Source organism: Manis pentadactyla, chromosome 3, assembly GCF_030020395.1.
Source record: "Manis pentadactyla isolate mManPen7 chromosome 3, mManPen7.hap1, whole genome shotgun sequence".
In the NCBI taxonomy this organism is placed as follows: domain Eukaryota; kingdom Metazoa; phylum Chordata; class Mammalia; order Pholidota; family Manidae; genus Manis; species Manis pentadactyla.
This window is the reverse complement of record NC_080021.1, coordinates 184,425,347-184,450,127: the sequence shown is the minus strand read 5'-3', so window position 1 is coordinate 184,450,127 and position 24,781 is coordinate 184,425,347. Positions and strand designations below refer to the sequence as shown.

At 38.1% G+C, this 24,781-nt stretch overlaps 1 protein-coding gene across 18 annotated transcripts in view; it reads left to right on the top strand.

Annotated features, from left to right (window-relative positions):
• The window catches only part of UBAP2 (ubiquitin associated protein 2), a 168,977-nt gene that overhangs the window by 107,663 nt on the left and 36,533 nt on the right, over positions 1-24,781 (top strand). For 13 of the 18 annotated variants that reach the window (XM_036898035.2, XM_057498773.1, XM_036898033.2 and 10 more), the window contains 2 exons: positions 807-872; positions 4,043-4,098. The exons of 1 other annotated variant lie outside the window; for it this stretch is intronic. In XM_036898035.2, coding sequence (XP_036753930.2) covers positions 807-872; positions 4,043-4,098 — 122 coding nt within the window. The remainder of the gene's footprint in view (positions 1-806; positions 873-4,042; positions 4,099-24,781) is intronic. 4 more of the 18 variants (XM_036898037.2, XM_036898028.2, XM_057498771.1 and 1 more) reach the window with 3 other exon arrangements.

Genomic DNA, 24,781 nt, shown 5'->3' with positions numbered 1-24,781 from the left:
ATGTCATGTGATGTTTATAGCAGCTTTATTCATAACCTCCACTGGTTTTTAAATCGTGTTGAAACAGAATGTTGAATTAGTTAACTGACAGCTATTTTTCTTTTTTCCCATTTCTCCCTCCTCTCCTTCTAACTTCTCATGTGTCTTTCCCTTCCTTTCCCTTGTTCTCATTTAGAGTAGGAAATTCCTTGCTGAAAAACATTATAAAGCAATATGTGTTTGATGCAGTATACAGTTAAAGGATGTTGGCAGCAATGGGGTGTTGGCTGTTTCTTTAGAGGCCTCATAGAATGGGAATCTTTGTGTAACACACACAGATCTCAGGTCAGCCCCTCAGCCTGATAGGCTCAGAAACCTGACTTTTGACGGGATTATGATCAAGTCCATTCCTTAGAGGAGGGCTCATATTAATCAGAATAGAAAAACTGAAGGATAGCCAGGATACCAGTTTGCTATTATGTATTTATTAATGCTAATTTATAAATATACTGAAAACATACCTGTTAAGCAGATTGGAATGCTCTCTGACAAGTGGGAAGGGGGTTTGGTGAAAAGGGGGAATGAGAAGAGAACAAGGATAGTTGATGCAAATTGAGGGTTCAAAGGCCACCTGGCTAATAAGATTCATAGTTGAGTCAGTTGTGTGTCACAGTATGGATTGCATGCAGTTAAGTTTGCCTCTCCTTGGACACACAGCATATACTGAGCTTTGATGCTTTCCTTTCTTCAGTTTGATAGCCATTTTTTCTTCTTATGAATACCTTGTTTTGATATGTTAAAATACTCCATTTTACATTGATCCGCAGAATTGGTATCAGATGCTCAAAATGTAGTTCAGGATCTGCCAAACAAAAATTCTTACGGACTCAAAGGTATGAATGTTTTATTTTAAAATTTTCCTATTAAGAATCTTATTTTTAAATCCTTATAATAGCTTCCATTTTTATTAAGGCTAGCTAGTAAAAATTCATCAAATGAATGTTTGTAAGCTCTATTTTTACAACTACTCGATAAAATAATTATCAGGTTTTGATTATGGTAAGTGTTTTACAGATTGGCCTTAAAGGTGACACAGATTTTTGCATCACAGTTTTCCTTTTTTCTACATGGCTGCCTTCTATATGTTTTGGATAGAGGGCTAACATCAAGTTAAATTGAACATAGAGCATATATCTCAAATTTATTATTTTAAGCTGAAAATAATTTCACTGAAGTTTTCCCATATGTTTGAGGTATACCTTATAGGTCTATAAGGAGGATCAAGGTCTTACTGTAAAGTTTTAACGTTCCAAAATAGCATTAGGACCTGATCTGTATTCTTTATCTAATATTTGGTAGTTTTTATAGTCTGTCTCTAGGATGGGTTACTGCAATAACTTGGCCTTGGCTTCTGACATAGGGCTTTCCCCTCTGTTGCCTGACATAACTATTTACCATGTTGCACTTCTTACAGCGATGTACATTGTTTTTTGACTGTGTTTAAATGTACTCAGATTCTCACTCTATTCTGCATGTCTAAGTTTGTGTTTTAATTATTTCAACAATACTGAGTGGTAGGCCAATCTCTTCACATACCATTTATATGAAAGGGTGTTTTAACATCACTGAATTGTACACTTAAAAATGATACAGTAGTAAATTTTATGCTATGAGTATTTTGCCACAACTTAAAAATTTTGGGGGAAAAAATGTTTTCAACTGTAGAACACTTTGACATTTTATATATAGTTTTTGATAATGCCTCATCATTCCCCACCCCACCCCCAATGGAATATCCCTTCTTCATTTATCTGTCTTTTCAGATCATTTCCAACCTTTAAGGGTTTTGCTGTGTGTGCTTCATCTTCCCTATAAATGTCTCTTACCATTTTAAGCTTTCATTAACTTCTTTGTCCTCCAAATTTACAATGTGTTAATCAGCTTCATGTTTCATTCAGTAATATAGTTACAACATGTGATCACTCAACATTTTTTATTGTCATTCCAATGAGCTATGACTTTGGTATCTAGCATCATGTTAAGCATGATTGGCTTAACCCACTATTGGCTAGTTGATGGTTAGTGATGAACAACAGTTCTTAATGAAAATTCCCCCATAAATTATTCCCTGTTATCTTAGTTGTCTTGAAGATTAAAGTTTTAGGAATGGGATTTTTGAGGTTCTGGAATTGTTTTCTATTTCTTCATTAGAGTGTTCCTAAAACTGCTTAAATTGAGGTTCAGTTTTTTGTAGAATTGTCAATCCTTAAATTAGAAAATTGTCTCATGACAAAATTGACAGCATAAACATTAACATTAAGTTGTTTGGAAGTGGCACCAAAAAGGTGGCCATCTCTGTAACTAATCTAGTTGTGAGCTTTTAAAACTACATTTACTTAGAAATCTGGAAGTATATTAAAAGATTAGAGATTATGTATTGGAACTTAGAAGAAAGTCACATTATAGAAGAAAGTTAAGAGTGAAAGGTCAGTGATGGCTTGCCTTAAATTCATTTAGCTTTGTGTACAGTGTGTTCTGTAAGAGGCCTGTGCAGGGTTCTAGAGAACAAGGTTCCAGTTCCAGCTACGTCTAGTAGTACCTTGTGTTACTTCACTTAAAGTATTACTTCTTGCTACTTTTGTTTAAGAACGTATCTTAAAGAGATGTTTTTGGGGGATACATAAATTCATACTTGTTTTATGACATTTCTAGAGAAATTATGGAAACCATTTAAGAGTGATCTCCAGTATACAAGATGAGATTGTCACTTTCAAATATTGAAGTCTTCTCTACCAAGCTTTATTATTTCAAGGATACAGAGGCATAGAAGGGCAGGAAATGCCTCTACTCATGTTTTTCCTTCCTGTAAGGTCTGTGCTCTCTGATGCACAGCAATAAACGAGGGCTTAAGTGATGTGTGTAGTTTTCTCAGGTGGTAGGCACTGTCCTCAGTTTTGAAACGTCTCCCTTTTATACCCATATGATAGTATATCTTAGGTGATATTTTACAAGGATTTTTTATTTTGTATCGTCCATAAACCCATAGGTTTTTATGTTTGTTTGCCTTAACCAATCCTAAATTAGGGACATCCTACTAAAAGCATTCCACATAGAAGGACTCTTTTCCTGTATCACTATGAGTTTATGTGATGGTTGATTATTAGGGTATTGGCATGATTCCAAGAAGGTTAGATGTGGTCACTTGCCTTTTTTTTCTCAGGAGTGTACCCCTCCTCTTGCCTTTCACCTCCCCACATACAAACTTCATTGTATGTCTGTGCTCAACCCATTTTTTCCTTCCTATTGAAGGAATTGAAAGCATTCACAATCTTCCTGGGGGTGGTTATAATTAATGTCTTGGTGTATTTCCTTTTAAAACCATTTTCTTTGGGTACATGATTGCATGTGTGCTTTAACATAACGGGCCTGTACTTATATAGGTTCACTAAGTACTAAAGTCAGCATGTTTGAACAAACGTGCTTTTCTTTAAAGAATTAATTGTTGTATAGGTGACTGTTCAGTAAAGTACTGTTTGAGTAGCTTCTCTGTGCCTGTCATTGGGAGGTATAGCATTGGACTTTACATGAGCAGGACTAATGGTGCAACTTTGCTGGAGCCCTGTTAGGGAACCATGCAGTGGACCTAATCACTTATAAAAAGGATGCTTTCTCAATTTGATAATTCAGTACTATACCTGAAATGAGGGCCCAAGATAGATCTGCCTTATATTGAATTTTGTTCTGTATTAAATTTTATATATCATAAAGATCTCATTGTTAAATGTGTGTATTCTGTGTTCATTTTCTTAGTTGTGGCAGAATTGCTTGGATATGACCTACATTGAAGCAAAATCCGTTTGAGACATGAGTTTAGGTATTATCTAGCCAAGTTATACTTGAAAACACAATGGATTTTATTGAGAACAGATTAACAGCCTTATATTTCTTGGATTGTAAACTAAGTTGCTAGTGAGATATGGTATATCTTATTCAGTACACAATAGAGAATCATTTGGAGTAAGACAGTATTTGATGTTATGGTATAAACTGTAATTATTGTTAGCAGAGGCCTGGAAGAATTCTGTGGAAGAGTGGACAACAGAAGACTGGACTGAAGATGTAAGTATTTAGCATCAGATCAGACCTTTCTTTATTTTGGGTCCTGGAGGTAGAGGCATTGGTACTTTGAGGATCCCCAGAGACATTTTAAAGCTATTCATGTCTACTTTTCATACATATGTGATTACCATGTTTTGTTTTTTTTTTAGCAGACTCTTCTCAGAAGGCAGTTGGTGTTTTGAAATTTAAGAAACTTGATTTTAAAGTGTCTACTTAAAAATTACCCAACTGTTAAGCAGGACTGTAATCATTTTTAGTTTATCTTTGTTTTGTTTGGCCTGATAACCAACAGATGTTATGCCCTTGCCTGTGAACTATTATTCTTTTTAACATTTCTATTAAAGGAGACAGTCTGTGTTTTGGGTCATAGTTTACATTAATCTGAATAAGTCATTTTGGTGCCTAATTCTTGGCCCCTTTCAACTAGACTGGCTCTTTTTATATTCATTTGTTCCACAGACGTTTTGAGTATATACTACCCTATAGCTTCTGGGGACTGTTCAGCTGTAACTGCTGGGTTCAGAATAAGATGATTCTTTGATGAAAAATGCTTAATTGGGGAAAGGAAAAGTAACTGAATGAGCCCTTTACCATATTTTATACTGCTTTTCTGTTTGGCTCTCAAGGTCCAGAACAGAAATATATACGTGATAGAGAGTTACAGCAGACATTGGAAGGAGAGAATAAAGGGGTTATAAATACTGACCTTCAAAAGTCCATAAAGCGACCCAGACGTTGATATTTCTTTTTTGAGATTTTTTCGCTCTTTCGTTTTTTTATTTACAAGTTTATTTTTAAAGAAACAAACTGCACTTAATGCTTCCTTTCTTTTTTAGCAGTATTGTATCTGCCTTAAGGAGCAAACCAGGTAGATGTGAGGAAGAATAGATATGCTCTTTTGATTAGAATTTAGATATAGGATATATTTTCACTTCTTTCACATACTGACTGTTAAGTCCTTGCGGCATGTTGTCACCAGGCTGGCTCCCAGTTACCTGTAAGATGAGGAGGCCGGATTACGTGGGGGTTATTTGAATCAGTGAAAGGGTGGGTATCCGTGTTACAGACGTCAGAGCAGCCTGTGAGCTGCTGCTTCTTCCTTGTGCACAGATGCCCTACTTTGTTGTTGTTGTTATTTGTTTACTCACTACAATCCATATTCTCACAACTTCAGGGCAGAGACCATATATACTCAAACCCTAGCACAGTGCCTGGCACATAGAAGGCATTCAGTAAATACTAGTTTTAGGAAATGAACTCATCATACATAATCTTTTGTTTTGTTCACATTAGGAACCAAAAGCATGCGATTCTCCTTTAGCATAAATGAGTATTGGGTTAATGATAAAATAAGCTGAAAATAAATTGAATGGCAGACTGCTGTTATCGCACAGTTGCCCTACTTTTAAGTGTTACATGTAACTAGAATTTTTGCCTAGAGTTTATTGGGAGAAAAAAATGTTTCCAGGGCTAAAAGCTTTTCATCTCCTTGCCTGTTGTCTCAGGAGGCAGAAGGCGTGAATTCAGTTCTGGCTGGGTTGACATTGGACAAGGCATCTTTCCTTTCTGAACCTATTTTTCATCTGTATGGTGAATATAATAACTGTTCTGCCCAAATCATTTTGTTCTGTGAGTCAGATGAGGACTTAAAATGAAACTCAGCTAACAAGGAGTTAAACGTACACTCATACAGACATAACAACATTCTGTATAGATCATACTGTAGCACAATATAATAATTACTGAAAAGAATTAGCATAGGGAATTCGGGTGTCTTTTCTCAGGAATTTTCAAAAAGATTTAAAAGTTTTCTGTGATGATACAAAGTAATGACGATTGAAAGGTGAGTAATCTTAAATGCAAATCTTAAATTCCTTCTAGAGAGAACTATAGCTATTCACCTTTACTCACCCCTCATTTAAGAAAAGAGTGGAAACAATTGAATTTTCTGTATTCTATCAGGGTTATGTAGGCTGTCACTGATTAATGTAGTTCTCATTTATCTTGAACTTACTAATACTTGTAAGGCTTTAGTCTATTTCATTTTTTTATAAAGGTATCATTTATATAAAATACTGTAAAGGTTTCACATAAGCAACATTGTGATTACTACATTCACCCATATTATGAAGTACCCCCCACACACCCCATTTCACTCACTGTCCATCAGCATAGTAAAATGCTAGTCACTACTTCTCTTCTCTGTGCTACACTATCTTCCCCAAGATGCCCGCCTTCACCCCCCCTACACACCATGTGTACTGATCATACTACCACTCAATCTCTTCCCTCCTTCCCCAACCACAGCCCCCGAACACACCCCTTTGGTAACCGCTAGTCCCTTCCTGGAGTCTGTGAGTCTGCTGCTGTTTGTTTCTTCAGTTTCGATTCATTGTTACACTCCACAAATAAGGCAAATCATTTGCTACTGATCTTTCTCCACCTGATTTATTTCACTGAGGTAATACCCTCTAGCTCCATCCATGTTGTTGCAAATGGTAGGATTTGTTTTCTTCCCATGGCTGAAAAATATTCCATTGTGTATATGTATGATGTCATCTTTAACAATTCATCTACTGATGGACCCTTAGGTAGCTTCAATATCTTGGCTATTGTAAATAGTGCTGTGATAAACATAGGGGTGCATGTGTCTTTTTGAATCAGGGGTCTTGTTTTCTTTGGGTAAATTCCTAGGAGTGGAATTCCTGGGTCAAATGCTATTTCTATTTTTAGCTTTTTGAGGGACCTCCTTATTGGTTTCCACATTGGTTGAACTAATTTACCTTTCCACCAACAGTGTAGGAGGGTTCCCCTTTCTCTGCATCCTCGCCAGCATTTGTTGTTGCTAGTCTTTTGAATGTTAGCCATCCTAACTGGTGTGAGGTGTTATCTCATTGTGGTTTTAATTTGCATTTCCCTGATGATTAGCGATGTGGAGCATCTTTTCATGTACTTGTTGGCCATCTGAATTTCTTCTTTACAGAAGTGTCTGTTCATATCCTCTGCCCATTTCTTAGTGGGGTTTTTATTTGCTTTTTGGGTATTGAAGTGTGTGAGTTCTGTATATATTTTGGATGTTAACCCCTTATTGGATATGACATTTACAAATATATTCTCCCATACTGTAGGATGCCTTTTGTTCTGCTGATGGTGTCCTTTGCTGTACAGAAGCTTTTTAGTTTGACTTGTCCCATTTGGTCATTTTTATTTTTGTTTCCCTTGCTTGAGGAGATGCTTTCAGAAAAAAAGTTGCTGATGTTTATATTCAAGAGATTTTTGCTTTTGTTTTCTTTTTCTTTTTTCTTTTGGTACTACAATTACATGAGCAACATTATGGTTACTAGACACCCCCATCATCAAGTCCCCACCACATGTCCATCAGCATAGTAAGATGCTATAGAATCACTACCTGTATTCTCTGTGTTCTACAGGTGTCCCCATGTCCCCCCTTACAGTATGTCTGCTAATCGTAATGCCCCTTTTCCCCCCTTGTCTCTCCCTTCCCACCCATCCTCCCCAGTCCCTTTCCCTTTGGTAACTGTTAGTCCATTCTTGGGTTCTGTGAGTCTGCTGCTGTTTTGTTCCTTCAGTTTTTTTCTTTGTTGTTATACTCCACAGATAAGTGAAATCATTTGATACTTGTCTTTTTCTGCTTGGCTTATTTCACTGAGCATAATACCCTCTAGCTCCATCCATGTGGTTGCAAGTGGTAGCATTTGTTCTCTTCTTATAGCTGAGTAATATTCCACTGTGTATATGTACCACATCTTCTTTATCCATTCATCTACTGATGGACATTTACGTTGCTTCCATATCTTGGCTATTGTAAATAGTGCTACAATAAACACAGGGGTGCATATGTGTTTTTCAGACTGGGCTCCTGCATTCTTAGGGTAAATTCCTAGGAGTGGAATTCCTGGGTCAGATGGTATTTCTATTTTTAGTTTTTTGAGGAACCTCCATACTGCTTTCCATAATGGTTGAACTAATTTACATTCCCACCAGCAGTGTAGGAGGGTTCCCCATTTCTCCACATCCTCGTCAACATTTGTTGTTGTTTGTCTTTTTGATGTTGGCCATCCTAACTGGTGTGAGGTGATATCTCATTGTGGTTTTAATTTGCATTTCTCTGATGACAAGCGATGTGGAGCATCTTTTCATGTGCCTGTTGGCCTGAATTTCTTCTTTGGAGAAGTGGCTGTTCAGTTCCTCTGCCCATTATTTAATTGGATTCTTTGCTTTTTGTTTGTTGAGGTGTGTGAGCTCTTTATATATTTTGGATATCAACCCTTTATCGGATCTGTCATTTATGAATATATTCTTCCATACTGTAGGATGTCCTTTTGTTCTCTTGATGGTGTCCTTTGCTGTACAGAAGATTTTCAGCTTGAAATAGTCCCACTTGTTCATTTTTGCTTTTGTTTCCCTTACCCGGGGAGATATGTTCATGAAGAAGTTACTTATGTTTATGTCCAAGAGATTTTTGCCTATTTTTTTCTAAGAGTTTTATGATTTCATGACTTACATTTAGGTTTTTGATCCATTTTGAATTTACATTTGTGTATAGGGTTAGATAGTGATCCAGTTTCATTCTCTTACATGTAGCTGTCCAGTTTTGCCAACACCAGCTATTGAAGAGGCTGTCATTTTCCTATTTTATATCTATAGCTCCTTTATCATATATTAATTGATGGTATATGTTTGGTTTAATATCTGGACTCTATTCTGTTCCACTGGTCTATGGGTGTGTCTTGTGCCCGTACCAAATTTTTTGATTACTGTGGCTTTGTAGTAGAGCTTGAAGTTGGGAAGCGAGATTCCCCCCTGCTTTATTCTTTCTTCTGAGGATTGCTTTGGCTATTCGGGGTCTTTTGTGGTTCCATATAAATTTTAGAACTATTTGTTCCAGTTTGTTGAAGAATGCTGTTGGTATTTTGATAGGGATTGCATTGAATCTGTAGATTGCTTTAGGCAGGATGGCCATTTTGACAATATTAATTCTTCCTAGCCAAGAGCATGGGATGAGTTTCCATTTGTTAGTGTCCTCTATAATTTCTCTTAAAAGTGTCTTGTAGTTTTCAGGGTATAGGTCTTTCACTTCCTTGGTTAGGTTTATTCCTAGGTATTTTATTCTTTTTAATGCTATTGTGAATGGAATTGTTTTCCTGATTTCTCTTTCTGCTAGATCATTGTTAGTGTATGGGAAACAAACAGATTTCTGCATGTTACTTTTGTATCCTGCAACTTTGCTGAATTCAGATATTAGTTCTAGTAGTTTTGGAGTGGAGTCTTTAGGGTTTTTTATATACAATATCATGTCATCTGCAAACAGTGACAGTTTGACTTCTTCCTTACCAATCTGGATGCCTTGTATTTCTTTGTTTTGATAGCCGCGGCTAAGACCTCCAGTACTATGTTGAATAACAGTGGGGATTGTGGGCATCCCTGTCTTGTTTCTGATCTTTGGTGACAAGCTTTCAGCTTCTCACTGTTAAGTATGATGTTGGCTGTTGGTTTGTCATATATGGCCTTTATTATGTTGAGGTACTTGCCCTCTATACCCATTTTGTTGAGAGTTTTTATCATGAATGGATGTTGAATTTTGTCGAATGCTTTTTCAGCATCTGTGGAGAAGATCATTTGGTTTTTGTCCTTTTTGTTGATGTTGTGAATGATATTGATGGATTTACGAATGTTGTACTGTCCTTGCATCCCACAGATGAATCCCACTTGATCATGGTGTATGATCCTCTTGATGGATTTTTGAGTTCAGTTTGCTAATATTTTGTTGAGTATTTTTGCATTTATTTTTATCAGGGATATTGGTCTGTAATATTCTTTTTTGGTGGTGTCTTTGCCTGGTTTTGGTATTAGAGTTATGCTGGCTTCATAGAATGATGTGGAAATATTCCCTCGTCTTCTGTTTTTTGGAAAACTTTAAGAAGAATGGGTATTCTATCTTTTGTATATGTCTGATAAAATCATTGGTGAATCCATCTTGCCTGGGTGTTTTCTTTTTGGGTAGTTTTTTGATTACCAATTCAGTTTCATTGCTGATAATTGGTCTGTTCAGATTTTCTGTTTCTTCCTTGGTCAGTCTTGGAAAGTTGTATTTTTCTAGGAAATTGTCCATTTCTTCTAGGTTTTCCAGCTTGTTAGCATATAAAATTTCATAGTAGTCTCTAATAAATCTTTGTATTTCTGTGGTGTCCATGGTGATTTTTCCTTCTCCTTACTGATTCTGTTTATGTGTGTAAGATTCTCTTTTTCTCCCAATAAGTCTGGCTAGGGGTTTATCTTTCTGCTTATTTTCTCAAAGAACCTGCTTTTGGTTTCATTGTTTTTTTCTATTGTTTTATTTTTCTCAATTTTATTTATTTCTTCTCTGATCTTTATTATGTCCCTCCTCTGCTAACTTTAGGCGTCATTTGTGCTTCTTTTTCCAATTTCAATAATTGTAACGTTAGACTATTGATTTGGGATTGTTCTTCCTTATTTACATAGGCCAGGATTGCTATATACTTTCCTCTTAGAACCACCTTCACTGTGTCCCACAGAAGTTGGGGCTTTTTGCTGTTGTTGTCATTTTTTTCCATATATTGCTTGATCTCTTTTAATTTGGTCATGGATCCACTGATTATTTAGGAGCATGTTGTTAAGGCTGCATGTGTTTGTGAGCCTTTTTGTTTTCTTTGTACAATTTATTTCTAGTTTTATGCCTTTGTGGTGTGAAAAGTTGGTTGGTAGGATTTCAATCTTTTGGAATTTACTGAGGCTCTTTTTGTGGCCTAGTATGTGGTGTATTCTGGAAAATGTTCCACGGGCACTTGAGAAGAATGTGTATCCTGCTGCTTTTGAGTGTAGAGTTCTGTAGGTGTCTGTTGGGTCCATCTGTTCTAGTGTGTTGTTCAGTGCCTCTGTGTCCTTACTTAATTTCTGTTTGGTTGATCTGTCCTTTGGAGTGAGTGGTGTGTTGAAATATACTAAAATGAATGCATTGCATTCTATTTCTTCCTTTAATTCTGTTAGTATTTGTTTCACATATGTCTGTGCTCCTGTGTAGGGTGCATGCATATTTATAATGGTTATATTCTCTTGTTGGACTTCCCCCTTTATCATTATGTAATGTCCTTCTTTATCTGTTGTTACTTTCTTTGTTTTGAAATCTATTTTGTCTGATACAAGTACTGCAACACCTGCTTTTTTCTCCCTTTTGTTTGCATGAAATATCTTTTTTTTATCCCTTCAATTTTAGTCTGTGTACATGTTTGGGTTTTGAGGTGAGTCTCGTGTAAGCAGCATATAGATGGGTCTTACTTTTTTATCCATTCTATTACTCTGTGTCTCTTGATTGGTGCATTCAGTCCATTTACATTTGGGGTGATTATCAAAAGATATGTACTTATTGCCATTGCAGGCTTTGGCTTCAAGGTTACCGAAGGTTCATGGGTAGCTTGTTTACTATCTAGCCGTCTAACTTAACTGTCTTATTAAGCTATTATAAAGACAGTCTGATGATTATTTATCTCCCTCCTTATTCTTCCTCCTCTATTCTTTATATGTTACGTGTTTTATTCTGTACTCTTTTGTGTTTCCTTTGACTGCCTTTGTGGATAGTTGATTTTATTTTTTGCCTTTAGTTAGTATTTGGTTGGTCTGCTTTCATTGCTGTGATTTAATTTTCTATGATGACATCTATTTCGCCTTAGGAGTACTTCCATCTAGAGCAGTCTGTTTAAAATATTCTGTTGAGGTGTGTTGTGGGAAGCAAATTCCCTCAACTGTTGGTTGTCTGGAAATAATTTAATCCCTCCTTCAAATTTAAATGATATTTGTGCTGGGTACAGTATTCTTGGCTCAAGGTGCTTGTGTTTCATTGCATTAAATATATCATGCCATTCTCTTCTATCCTGTAAGGTTTCTGTTGAGAAGTATTATGATAGCCTGATGGGTTTTCCTTTTAATGTGACCTTTTTTCTCTCTCTGACCTTTAATACTCTGTCCTTGTCTTTGATCTTTGCCATTTTAATTAATATATATCTTAGTGTTGTCCTCCTTGGGTCCCTTGTGTTGGGAGATCTGTGGGCTTCCATGGTCTGAGAGACTATTTTCTTCCCCAGCTTGGGGAAGTTTTCAGCAATTATTTCTTCAAATACACTTTCTATCCCTTTTTTTGTCTCTTCTTCTTCTTCTGCTACCCCTGTAATGTGAATATTGTTCCGTTGGATTGGTCGCACAGTTCTCTTAATATTCTTTCATTCCTGGAGATCCTTTTGTCTCTGCCTCAGCTTCACTGTATTCCTGTTCTCTGATTTCTATTCCATTAACAGTGTTTTGCACCTCGTTCAGTCTGCTCTTAAGACCTTCCATCGATTGTTTCACTTCTGTTACCTCCCTCCACACTTCATTAGCTCTTGCACATTTCTTTGCAGGTCAGTCAGTGTGGTTATGACTTTTATTTTGAATTCTTTTTTCTGGAAGATTGGTTATATCTATCTCACCAGGCCCTCTCTCTGGTGTGTCTGAGTGATTTTTGACTGGAGCAGATTCTTCTGCGTTTTCATGGCAATAGAAGTGGTCACAGGCAGGTGGTGGTTGTGTCAGCTGTGAGGACAAGTCCCTTCCTGCTTGTTGGTTGCCTTCCCTTTCTCTGCTGCCTGTGCAGTCTACCCACACCCCGGGTGCATTCTCTGGGATAATCTCTTGAGCTGCTGTGGGCAGGGCTTCACTCGGGATAGCCTAGCGCTCTCCCGGGTTCGCAGCTGTTCGGGTGTGTTCTCCTTCCAGCATGGCTCCACTTCCTGCCTTCCTGACCTTGTTCTGGCTTCCACTGCCCATGCTTGTTACCTAAACACTGGGAGCAGTCTCTGGGATAATCCCCTGAGCTACTGTGGGTGGGGCGGCCATCAGGATGGCCTAGTGCACTGTGGAGGGTCGCAGCTGTGCCAGCTGTGTTCTCCAAGAACAGCGCCCCTTTGTGCCTTCCATACCTTGCTCTGGCTTCCTCTGTTCATCCTGTTTAGCTGCACGCTGGGAGGAGCCTCTGTGTGCTTGCTGTTAGGATTGCTGTTCTCCCTCTGCTCTGCAGCTGTGGCGGGTTAGCCAGTTAGTTTGCAGCGCTGGCCAGGGGAAAGAAATGGCAGACTGCTTAGTGCCGTGAGGGGCCTTGTGTCTGCTTTACCTGCCAGGGGTTTAGGGACCATGAAGTTCCTCAAGATTCCCAGGTGTGCTGGGATGACTTTGTCCTGCTGTTGAGTCCCTTTCCCTTTAAGACTTTTAAAAAGCACTGAGTGTTCTTTTGTCCCAGGATTGCCAGCTGTGGGGACCCGCTTGCCGTCTCAGTCTTGAATTTTACTTTTCCGTTTCTCTAATATCCAGTACACTGTGTAATGTGTGTCTGTGCTCCCTGTGCAGATTACTAGGGCTGGTTATTTGGCAGTACTGTGCTTCCACTCCTTCCCCACTCTGACTCTTTTCCTCCTTATGGTAAGCTGGGGTGGGGGTAGTGCTCGAGGACCCCCGGGTCATGGCTTTGTATCTTACCCTGTTCGTGAGATGCTGAGTTCTCGCAGATGTAGATGTAGCCTGGTTGTTCTTCTGTATCTTCTCGCTTAGGAATAGTTGTATTTGTTGTATTTTCAAAAATATATATGGTTTTGGGAGGAGATTTCCGCCACCCCACTCATGCTGCCGTCTTGAGCCCTCTCACCTGTGTTTACTATTTAGATTTTTATGGTTTCATGACTTACATTCAGGTCTTTGTGATCCATTTTGAGTTTACTTTTGTGTATGGTGTTAGACAGTAATCCATTTTTATCCTCTTGCATTTAGCTCTCCAGTTTTGCCAATACCAGCTGTTGAAGAGGCTGTCATTTCCCAATTGTATCTCTGTGGCTACTTTACCATGTATTAATTCACCATATATGCTTGGGTTTATATCTGGCCTGTCTGTTCTGTTACACTGCTTGATGGGTCTGTTCTTGTGCCAGTACCAAATTGTCTTGATTATTGTGGTTTGTAGTAGAGCTTCAAGTGAGGGAGCATAATTTCCCCTGCTTTATTCTTCCTTCTCAGGATTGCTTTGGCTATTCGGTGTCTTTTGTCGTTCCATATGAAGTCTACAACTATTTGCTCCAGTTCATTGAAGAATGCTGTAGGTATTTTGGTAGAGATTACATTGAATCTGTAGATTGCTTTAGGCAGGATGGCTATTTTGAAAATATTAATTCTTCCTAGCCAAGAGCATGGGATTGATTTCCATTTGTTAGTGTCATCTTTAATTTCTCTTAAAAGTGTCTTGTAGTTTTCAGTGTATGGGTCTTTCACTTCTGTGGTTAGGTTTCCTCCTAGGTATTTTATTCTTTTTGATGCAATTGTGAATGGAATTGTTTTCCTGATTTCTCTTCCTGCTAGTTCATCGTTAGTGTATAGGCACGCAACAGATTTCTGCGTATTGGTTTTGTATTCTGCAGCTTTGCTGAATTCAGATATTGGATCTAGTAGTTTTGGAGTGGATTCTTTAGGGTTTTTTATGTACAATATCATGTCATCTGCAAACAGTGACAGTTTGACTTCTTCCTTAACCAATCTGGATGCCTTTTATTCCGTTGTGTTGTCTGATTGCCGTGGCTAGGACCTACAAAACTACGTTGAATAACAGTGGGGAGAGTGGGCATCCCTGTCTTGTTCCCGATCTTAAAGGGAAAGCTTTCAGCTTCTCTCTGTTAAGTATAATGTTAGCTGTGGGTTTGTCATATATGGCCTTTATTATGTTGAGGTATTTACCCTCTATACCCATTTTGTTGAGAGTTTTTATCATGAATGGATTTTGAATTTTGTCAAGTGCTTTTCAGCATCTATGGTGATAATTATGTAGTTTTTGTCTTTTTTGTTGATGTTGTGGGTGATGTTGATGCATTTTTGAATGTTGTAACATTCTTGCATCCCTTGGGTGAGTCCCACTTGATTATGATGGATGAACTTTTTGATGTATTTTTGAATTTGGTTTGCTAATATTTTTTTTTTTCTGGATAATTATTTTTTATTGAAGGGTAGTTGACACACAGTATTACATTACATTAGTTTCAGGTGTACAACACAGTGATTCAACATTTATATACATGATAATTCTAGGTACCAGCTATCACCATACCAAGTTGTTACAATATTTTGACTATATTCCTTATGCTATATATTACATCCCGGTTACTTATTTATTTTACAATTGGAAGTGTGTGTATATATGTATATATATACATATATATTTTTTGTGTGTGTGAGGGCATCTTTCATATTTATTGATCAAATGGTTGTTAACAACAATAAAATTCTGTATAAGGGGGTCAATGCCCAATGCACAATCATTAATCCACCCAAAGCCTAATTTTCGTCAGTCTCCAATCTTCTGAAGCATAACGAACAAGTTCTTACATGGAGTACAAATTCTTACATAGTGAGTAAGTTTCATGGTGAACATTACAATGGCAGTCATCACAGAAGCTTTCGGTTTTGCTCATGCATTATGAACTATAAACAGTTCAAATATGAATATTCATTTGATTTTGATACTTGATTTATATGTGGATATCACATTTCTCTCTTTATTATTATTATTTTTAATAAAATGCTAAAGTGGTAGGTAGATACAAGATAAAGGTAGAAAACATAGTTTAGTGTTGTAAGAGAGAAAATGTAGATGATGAGGTGTGTGCCTGTAGACTATGTGTTAATCCAAGCTAGACAAGGGCAATAAAACATCCATGTATGCAGAAGATTTCTCTCAGAACCGGGGCGGGGTGAGGTTCTAAGCCTCACCTCTGTTGATCCCCATTTTCTTACCTCATGGCCCCCCTGTGACTGTGCCTGTCTTAGGTTGTTCCTTCCTTGAGGAATCTTACCCGTCTCTGGCTAACCAGTCATCTTCCGGGGCCATACAGGGAAATGTTAAGTTGGTAAGTGAGAGAGAAGCCTTATTGTTTGAAAAGGTTAGTTTTTTACTTCTTTGCAGATTTATGCCCTGTGGCTTCTATGCCCAGCATTTGTCTTTAGGTATCTTTACCACTTGGAAGAATTATGATACTCGGTAAATTTGATATGAGGCACGAATTCTATTTAAGGGTTGTAATTAGGTAGGAAGAAGAAAAGCTATAGAAGTAGCAGGCGGAAGAAAACCTGGGAAGATTGATTATTTCTTTGACATATCTTCTTGTAGATTAACTTCACCATGTATAGATTTTAAGCTACTACTTAAATTGCGTACACACATTAACATAATAGTAGTACAGTTACGTAACCAAAGCATACCTGTAATTACCAGCCATCTCCAGTGAAACCAAGAAAACCAGTTAGGCACCTTAGGCATTTGTGAAAACTTATCTATGATATGGTGGATATTGTCCAACTGAACTTGAACAGTCTGAGAGAATTCAGATAAATTAAAACAACCCATTCCTGGGGACTGTTCACATCCAATATGTTCTTTTAACAGTAAATAGTCTGTAGTTGTAAGATTTGGAGTGCTGCAATTTGCACTTCTCCTAATTCTTGGATGAGTTCCAACAGTATAGATGCAGTCAAATTTGTTATTTTACTGTATGCACAGGCCAGCTGAGATATCTCCTTCTTCATTCCCATGGCAAGTCCAGGAATTGGTGGGATGAGTGCATCTACACCTGTAGCAGTGCGTGGATCTTTGTTGGGGTTTTTTTGATGATCATCTTCTGGCATGAGTCTTCCCGAGAGTTCTGATGTTGGAAGTTCTTTTTCATATCGTATCTTAGTTCATTTTCGGGGTAGCAAAATTAGGCTTTGATCGTCTGTGTAAACACAAACAGACCCTTTGCCTACACTTTTATATGCCCTTTATATCATTGTGTAGAACTCATTGGAGGTCACCACACAGGAACTGCTTTTTTTTTTTTTTATCATTAATCTGCACTTACATGACGAATACTTTGTTTACTAGGCTCATCCTTATACCAGGTCTCCCCTTTATACCCCTTTACAGTCACTGTCCATCAGCGTAGCAAAATGTTGTAGAATCACTACTTGTCTTCTCTGTGTTGTCCAGCCCTCCCCTTTCTCTCACCCCCCATGGATGCTAATCTTAATACCCCCCTTTTTCTCCCCCGCTCTTATTCCTCCCTACCCACCCATCCTCCCCAGTCCCTTTCCCTTTGGTACCTGTTAGTCCATTCTTGAGTTCTGTGATTCTGCTGCTGTTTTCTTCCTTCAGTTTTTCCTTTGTTCTTATACTCCACAGATGAGTGAGATCATTTGGTATTTCTCTTTCTCCGCTTGGCTTGTTTCACTGAGCATAATACCCTCCAACTCCATCCATGTTGCTGCAAATGGTAGGATTTGCCCTTTTCTTATGGCTGAGTAGTATTCCATTGTGTATATGTACCACATCTTCTTTATCCATTCATCTATCGATGGACATTTAGGTTGCTTCCAATTCTTGGCTATTGTAAATAGTGCTGTGATAAACATAGGGGTGCATTGGTCTTTCTCAAACTTGATTGCTGCATTCTTAGGGTAAATTCCTAGGAGTGGAATTCCTGGGTCAAATGGTAAGTCTGTTTTGAGCATTTTGATGTACCTCCATACTGCTTTCCACAATGGTTGAACTAATTTACATTCCCACCAGCAGTGTGGGAGGGTTCCTCTTTCTCCACAGCCTCGCCAGCATTTGTTGTTGTTTGTCTTTTGGATGGCAGCCATCCTTACTGGTGTGAGGTGATACCTCATTTTTTATTTTTTTAATTTGCATTTCTCTGATAATTAGCGATGTGGAGCATCTTTTCATGTGTCTGTTGGCCATCTGTATTTCTTTTTTGGAGAACCGTCTGTTCAGTTCCTCTGCCCATTTTTTAATTGGGTTATTTGTTTTTTGTTTGTTGAGGCGTGTGAGGTCTTTATATATTCTGGACGTCAAGCCTTTATCGGATGTGTCATTTTCAAATATATTCTCCCATACTGTAGGGTTCCTTTTTGTTCTATTGATGGTGTCTTTTGCTGTACAGAAGCGTTTCAGCTTAATATAGTCCCACTTGTTCATTTTTGCTGTTGTTTTCCTTGCCCGGGGAGATATGTTCAAGAAAAGGTCACTCATGTTTATGTCTAAGAGGTTTTTGCCTATGTTTTTTCCCAAGAGTTTAATGGTTTCATGACTTACATTCAGGTCTTTGATCCATTTTGAGTTTACTTTTGTATATGGGGTTAGACAATGGTCCAGTTTCATTCTCCTACATGTAGCTGTCCAGTTTTGCCAGCACCATCTGTTGAATACACTGTTATTTCGCCATTGTATGACCATGGCCCCTTGTCAAATATTAATTGACCATATATGTCTGGGTTAATGTCTGGATTGTCTAGTCTGTTCCATTGGTCTGTCGCTCTGTTCTTGTGCCAGTACCAAATTGTCTTGATTACTATGGCTTTATAATAGAGCTTGAAGTTGGGGAGTGATATCCCCCCTACTTTATTGTTCTTTCTCAGGATTCCTTTAGCTATTCGGGGTCTTTGGTGGTTCCATATGAATTTTTGAATTATTTGTTCCAGTTCATTGAAGAATGTTGCTGGTAGTTTCATAGGGATTGCATCAAATCTGTATATTGCTTTGGGCAGGATGGCCATTTTGACGATATTAATTCTTCCTAGCCACGAGCATGGGATGCGTTTCCATCTGTTAGTGTCCCCTTTAATTTCTCTTAAGAGTGACTTGTAGTTTTCAGAGTATAAGTCTTTCACTTCTTTGGTTAGGTTTATTCCTAGGTATTTTATTTTTTCTTCATGCAATTGTGAATGGAGTGGTTTTCCTGATTTCTCTTTCTGTTGGTTCATTGTTAGTGTATAGGAAAGCCACAGATTTCTGTGTGTTGATTTTGTATCCTGCAACTTTGCTGTATTCCGATATTAGTTGTAGTAGTTTTGGGGTGGAGTCTTTAGGGTTTTTTATGTACTGTATCATGTCATGTGCAAATAGTGACAGTTTAACTTCTTCTATACCAGTCTGGATTCCTTGTATTTTTTTGTTTTGTCTGATTGCCGTGGCTAGGACCTCCAGTACTATGTTAAATAACAGTGGGGAGAGTGGGCATCCCTGTCTAGTTCCCGATCTCAGAGGAAAAGCTTTCAGCCTCTCGCTGTTCAGTATGATGTTAGCTGTGGGTTTATCATATATGGCCTTTATTATGTTGAGGTACTTGCCCTCTGTGCCCATTTTGTTGAGAGTTTTTATCATGAATGGATGTTGAAGTTTGTCAAATGCTTGGTCAGCATCTATGGAGATGATCATGTGGTTTTTGTCTTTCTTTTTGTTGAGGTGGTGGATGATGTTGATGGACTTTCGAATGTTGTGCCATCCTTGCATTCCTGGGATGAATCCCACTTGGTCATGGTGTATGATCCTTTTGATATATTTTTGAATTCGTTTTGCTAATATTTTGTTGAGTATTTTTGCATCTACGTTCATCAGGGATATTGGTCTGTAGTTTTCTTTTTTGGTGGGGTCTTTGCCTTGTTTTGGTATTAGGGTGATGTTAGCTTCATAGAATGAGTTTGAGAGTATCCCCTCCTCTTCTGTTTTTTGGAAAACTTTAAGGAGAATGGGTATTATGTCTTCCCTGTATGTCTGATAAAATTCCGAGGTAAATCCATCTGGCCCAGGGATTTTGTTGTTTGGTAGTTTTTTGATTACCGCTTCAATTTCGTTGCTGGTAGTTGGTCTGTTTAGATTTTCTGTTTCTTTCTGGGTCAGTCTTGGAAGGTTGTAGTTTTCTAGGAAGTTGTCCATTTCTCCTAGGTTTCCCAGCTTGTTAGCATATAGGTTTTCATAGTATTCTCTAATAATTCTTTGTATTTCCGTGGGGTCCGTCATGATTTTTCCTTTCTCGTTTCTGATACTGTTGATTTGTGTTGACTCTCTTTTCCTCTTAATAAGTCTGGCCAGAGGATTATCTATTTTGTTAATTTTCTCTAAGAACCAGCTCTTGGTTTCATTGATTTTTGCTATTGTTTTATTCTTCTCAATTTTATTTATTTCTTCTCTGATCTTTATTATGTCCCTCCTTCTGCTGACCTTAGGCCTCATTTGTTCTCCTCTTTCCAATTTCGATAATTGTGACATTAGACCATTCATTTGGGATTGTTCTTCCTTTTTTAAATATGCTTGGACTGCTATATACTTTCCTCTTAAGACTGCTTTTGCTGTGTCCCACAGAAGTTGGGGCTTAGTGTTGTTGTCGTTTTTTTCCATATATTGCTGGATCTCCATTTTGATTTGGTCATTGATCCATTGATTATTTAGGAGCGTGTTGTTAAGCCTCCATATGTTTGTCAGCCATTTAGCTTTCTTTGTACAGTTTATTTCTAGTTTTATGCCTTTGTGGTCTGAAAAGTTGGTTGGTAGGATTTCAGTCTTTTGGAATTTCCTGAGGCTCTTTTTTTTGGCCTAGTATGTGGTCTGTTCTGGAGAATGTTCCATGTGCACTTGAGAAGAATGTGTATCCTGTTGCTTTTGGATGTAGAGTTCTCTAGATGTCTATTAGTCCATCTGTTCTAGTGTGTTGTTCAGTGCTTCCGTGTCCTTACTTATTTTCTGTCTGGTGGATCTGTTCTTTGGAGTGAGTGGTGTGTTGAAGTCTCCTAGAATGAATGCATTGTATTGTATTTCCTCCTTTAGTTCTGTTAATATTTGTTTCAGGTATGTTGGTGCTCCTGTATTGGGTGCATATATATTTATAATGGTTATATCCTCTTGATGGACTGAGTCCTTTATCATTATGTAATGTCCTTCTTTGTCTTTTGTTACTTTCTTTATTTTGAAGTCTGTTTTGTCTGATACCAGAATTGCAACACCTGCTTTCTTCTCTCTGTTGTTTGCCTGAAATGTCTTTTTCCATCCCTTGAATTTAAGTCTGTGCATGTCTTTGGGTTTGAGTTGAGTCTCTTGTAAGCAGCATATGGATGGATCTTGCTATTTTATCCATTCTATTACTCTGTGTCTTTTGATTGGTGCATTCAGTTCATTTACATTTAGGGTGATTATTGAAAGGTATGAATTTATTGCCTTTGCAGGCTTTAAGTTTGTGGTTACCAAAGGTTTAGGGTTAGCTTCTTTAATATCTTACTGTCTAACTTAACTCGCTTGTTAAGCTATTATAAACATGGTCTGATGATTCTTTATTTCTCTCCCTTCTTATTCCTCCTCCTTCCTTCTTCATATGTTGGGTGTTTTGTTCTGTGCTCTTTTTAGGAGTGCTCCCACCTAGAGCAGTCCCTGTCCGATGCCCTGAAGAGGTGGTTTGTGGGAGGCAAATTCCTTCAACTTTTGCTTGTCTGGGAATTGTTTATCCCTCCTTCATATTTAAATGATATTCGTGCTGGATACAGTAGTCTTGGTTCGAGGCCCTTCTGTTTCATTGCATTAAGTATATCATGCCATTCTCTTCTGGCCTGTAGGGTTTCTTTTGAGAAGTCTGATGATAGCCTGATGCGTTTTCCTTTGTAGGTAACCTTTTTTTTCTCTCTTGCTACCTTTAATTCTTTGTCCTTGTCTTTGATCTTTGCCATTTTAATTATTATGTGTCTTGGTGTTGCCCTCATTGGATCCCTTGTCATGGGAGTTCTGTGTACCTTTGTGGTCTGAGAGGCCATTTCTTCCGTTTGGGGAAGTTTTCGGCAATTATTTCTTCAAAGACACTTTCTATCCCTTTTTCTGTCTCTTCTCCTTCTGGTATTCCTATAATCCGTATATTATTCCTTTTTGATTGGTCGCTGAGCTCTCTTAAAATTCTTTCATTCCTGATATAGTCAAGATATTGTAACAGCCTGGTAGGGTGATAGCTGGAACCTAGAATTATGTATATAAACGTTCTACCACTGTGTTGTACACTTGAAACTCATGTAATGTAATACTGTGTGTCAACTACCCTTCAATAAAAAATAATTATTTAAAAAAAAAAATTCTTTCATTCCTGGAGATCCTTTTATCTCTCTCTGCATCAGCTTCTCTGCGTTCCTGTTCTCTGTTTTCTAGTCCATTAATGGTCTCTTGCATCTCATCCATTCTGTTTTGAAGTCCTTCCAGAGTCTGTTTTATTTCTGTATTCTCCTTCCTTAGTTCTTGCATATTTCTCTGCAAGTCCATCAGCATGGTTATGACTTTTGTTTTGAATTCTTTTTCAGGAAGACTGGCTAAATCTATCTCCCCAGGTTCTTTCTCAGGGGAAGATGTAGCAGATGCCGAAGATGTCTGGGTTAGTCTTGTCTGGATCATATTTTTTTGCCTTTTCATGTTGACAGGTGCTATTGGCTGTCAGCTGGGAGGGCCAAACTTTTCACTTGCTACTGGCCTTTCTTTACTGGGGCAACTGCGACCCCTAGTGGCTTGTGTTGGGTAATTGCGTGTAGACTGGGTCTTTGTGTCTTGCCTGTCCGGAGTGGAGGAATTTCACTTAACTTTGGCCGTTTTGCCTTAGGCTGCTTCTCTGCTTTCGCAGCGCCCAGAGGGGTAATGGACGGGGGTGCTGTTTGGCTGTTTACCTCCGTGAGGGGTCTCAGAGCTGTTGCCCAGGGGGTTAGTGCACCCTGTTTTCCCTGTAATTTCCAGCTGCTGGACTGTGACCTGTGTTGTTTCCATGTAGCTGTTAAGGTCCTGTCCCTTTAAGACTTTCAAAAAGCCCCCGCTTTTCTTTGTCACAGGGGCATCCGCTTCGGCACCCGCTCAGAGGTCTTGCTGCCCTGTTTCCCTAGTATTCAGGTCCCCCTGCAAACGCACTGTGTCTGTGCTCTGGTGCAGGTGGCTGGGGCTGCTTGTTCAGCATTCTTGGGCTCTGTCTCCCTCCCGCTCTGCCTATTCTTCTCCCTCCGGGAGCTGGGGGGAGGGGCACTCGGGTCCCGCCAGGCCGGGGCTTGTATCTTACCCCTTTCACCAGTCACTGGGTTCTTGCTGGTGTAGTTGTAGTCTGGCTGTTGTCCTGTGTCTTCTAGTCTCTCTTTTAGGATTAGTTGTATTTGTTGTATTTTCCAAAATATATATGTTTTTGGGAGGAGATTCCCACTGTCCTACTCACACCGCCATGTTGGCTCCCACCTGGTTTGTTAATATTTTGTTGAGTATTTTTGCATCTATGTTCATCAGGGATAGTGGTCTGTAATTTTCTTTTTTTGTGGTGTCTTTGCCTGGTTTTGGTATTAGAGTGATGTTGGCCTCGTAGAATGAGTTCGAGAGTATTCCCTCTTCTACTTTTTGGAAAACTTTAAGGCGGATTTGTTTAGGTCTTCATTAAATGTTTGATAAAATTCAGCAGTCAATCTATCTGGTCCAGGGATTTTGTTCTTAGGTAGTTTTTTTTATTACCAATTCAGTTTCTTTGATGGTAATTGACCTAATTGGATTTTCTGTATTTTCCTGGGTCATCCTTGGAAAGTTGTATTTTTCTAGAATGTTGTGCGTTTCTTCTAGGTTATCCAGTTTGTTGGCATGTAGTTTTTCATAGTGTTCTCTCAGAATCTGTATTTCTATGGTGTCTGTAATTATTTTTCCTTTCTCATTTCTGATTCTGTTTATGTGTGTAGACTCTCTTTTTTTCTTAATAAGTCTGGCTAGGGGTTTATCTGTTTCATTAATTTTTTCGAAGAACCAGCTCCTTTCATTGATTCTATTGTTTTAGGCTTCTCAATTTTATTTATTTCTGCTTTAATCTTTATTATTTCCCTTCGTTTACTGACTTTGGGCCTCATTTGTTCTTCCTTTTCTAGTTTCATTGGTGTATAGATATTTTATAATGGTTATATCCTCTTTTTGGAGTGACCACTTTATCATTATATAATGTCCTTGTTTGTCTTTGTTACTTCTTTCTTTTGAAGTCTGTTATTTCTGATACAAGTACATTGCAACTCCTGCTTTTTTACCCTGTATTATTTGCATAATACTCTTTCTGTCCCTTCCCTTGTTGTCTGTGTCTTTGGGTTTGAAGTGAGTCTCTTCTAGGCAGCAGCAGCAGATGTAAGGGTCTTTTTTTTTTAATCCATTCTGCAACTTTGTGTCTTTTGATTTGTGCATTCAGTCCATTTACATTTAGCATGATTATCCAGAGATATGTACTTATTGCCATTGCAGGCTTTAGATTTGTTTTTACCAAAGGTTCAAGGGTAGCTTCTTTCCTATCAGTCTTAATTTAACTCACTTAGTATGCTATTTCAAACACAATCTAAGGTTGTTTTTTCTCTTCCCTTCCTTTTCTTTCTCCTCCCCTTTTTTTATATTAGATGTCATATTCTGTGCTGTTTGTGTGTCCCTTGACTGAGTTTGTGTGTAGTTGATTTAATTTTGCATTTGCTTAGTCTTTAATTGGTCTGTTTCCGTTACTGTGGTTTTAATTTTCTCTGGTGAAAGCTATTTAGCCTTAGGAGCACTTCCATCTATAGCTGTCCCTCAAAAATACACCATAGAGATGGTTGTGGGAGGTAAATTCTTCCAAATTTGGTTATCTTGAAATTATTTAATCCCTCCTTGAAATTTAAATGATAATCTTGCTGAGTAGAGTATTCTTGGTTCAATTTCCCTTGTGTCATTACATTAAGTATATCATGCCACTCCCTTCTGTTCTGTAAAGTTTCTGCAAAGTGTTCTGACAATAGTCCGATGGGCTTTCCTTTGTATTTGATGTTTTTTACT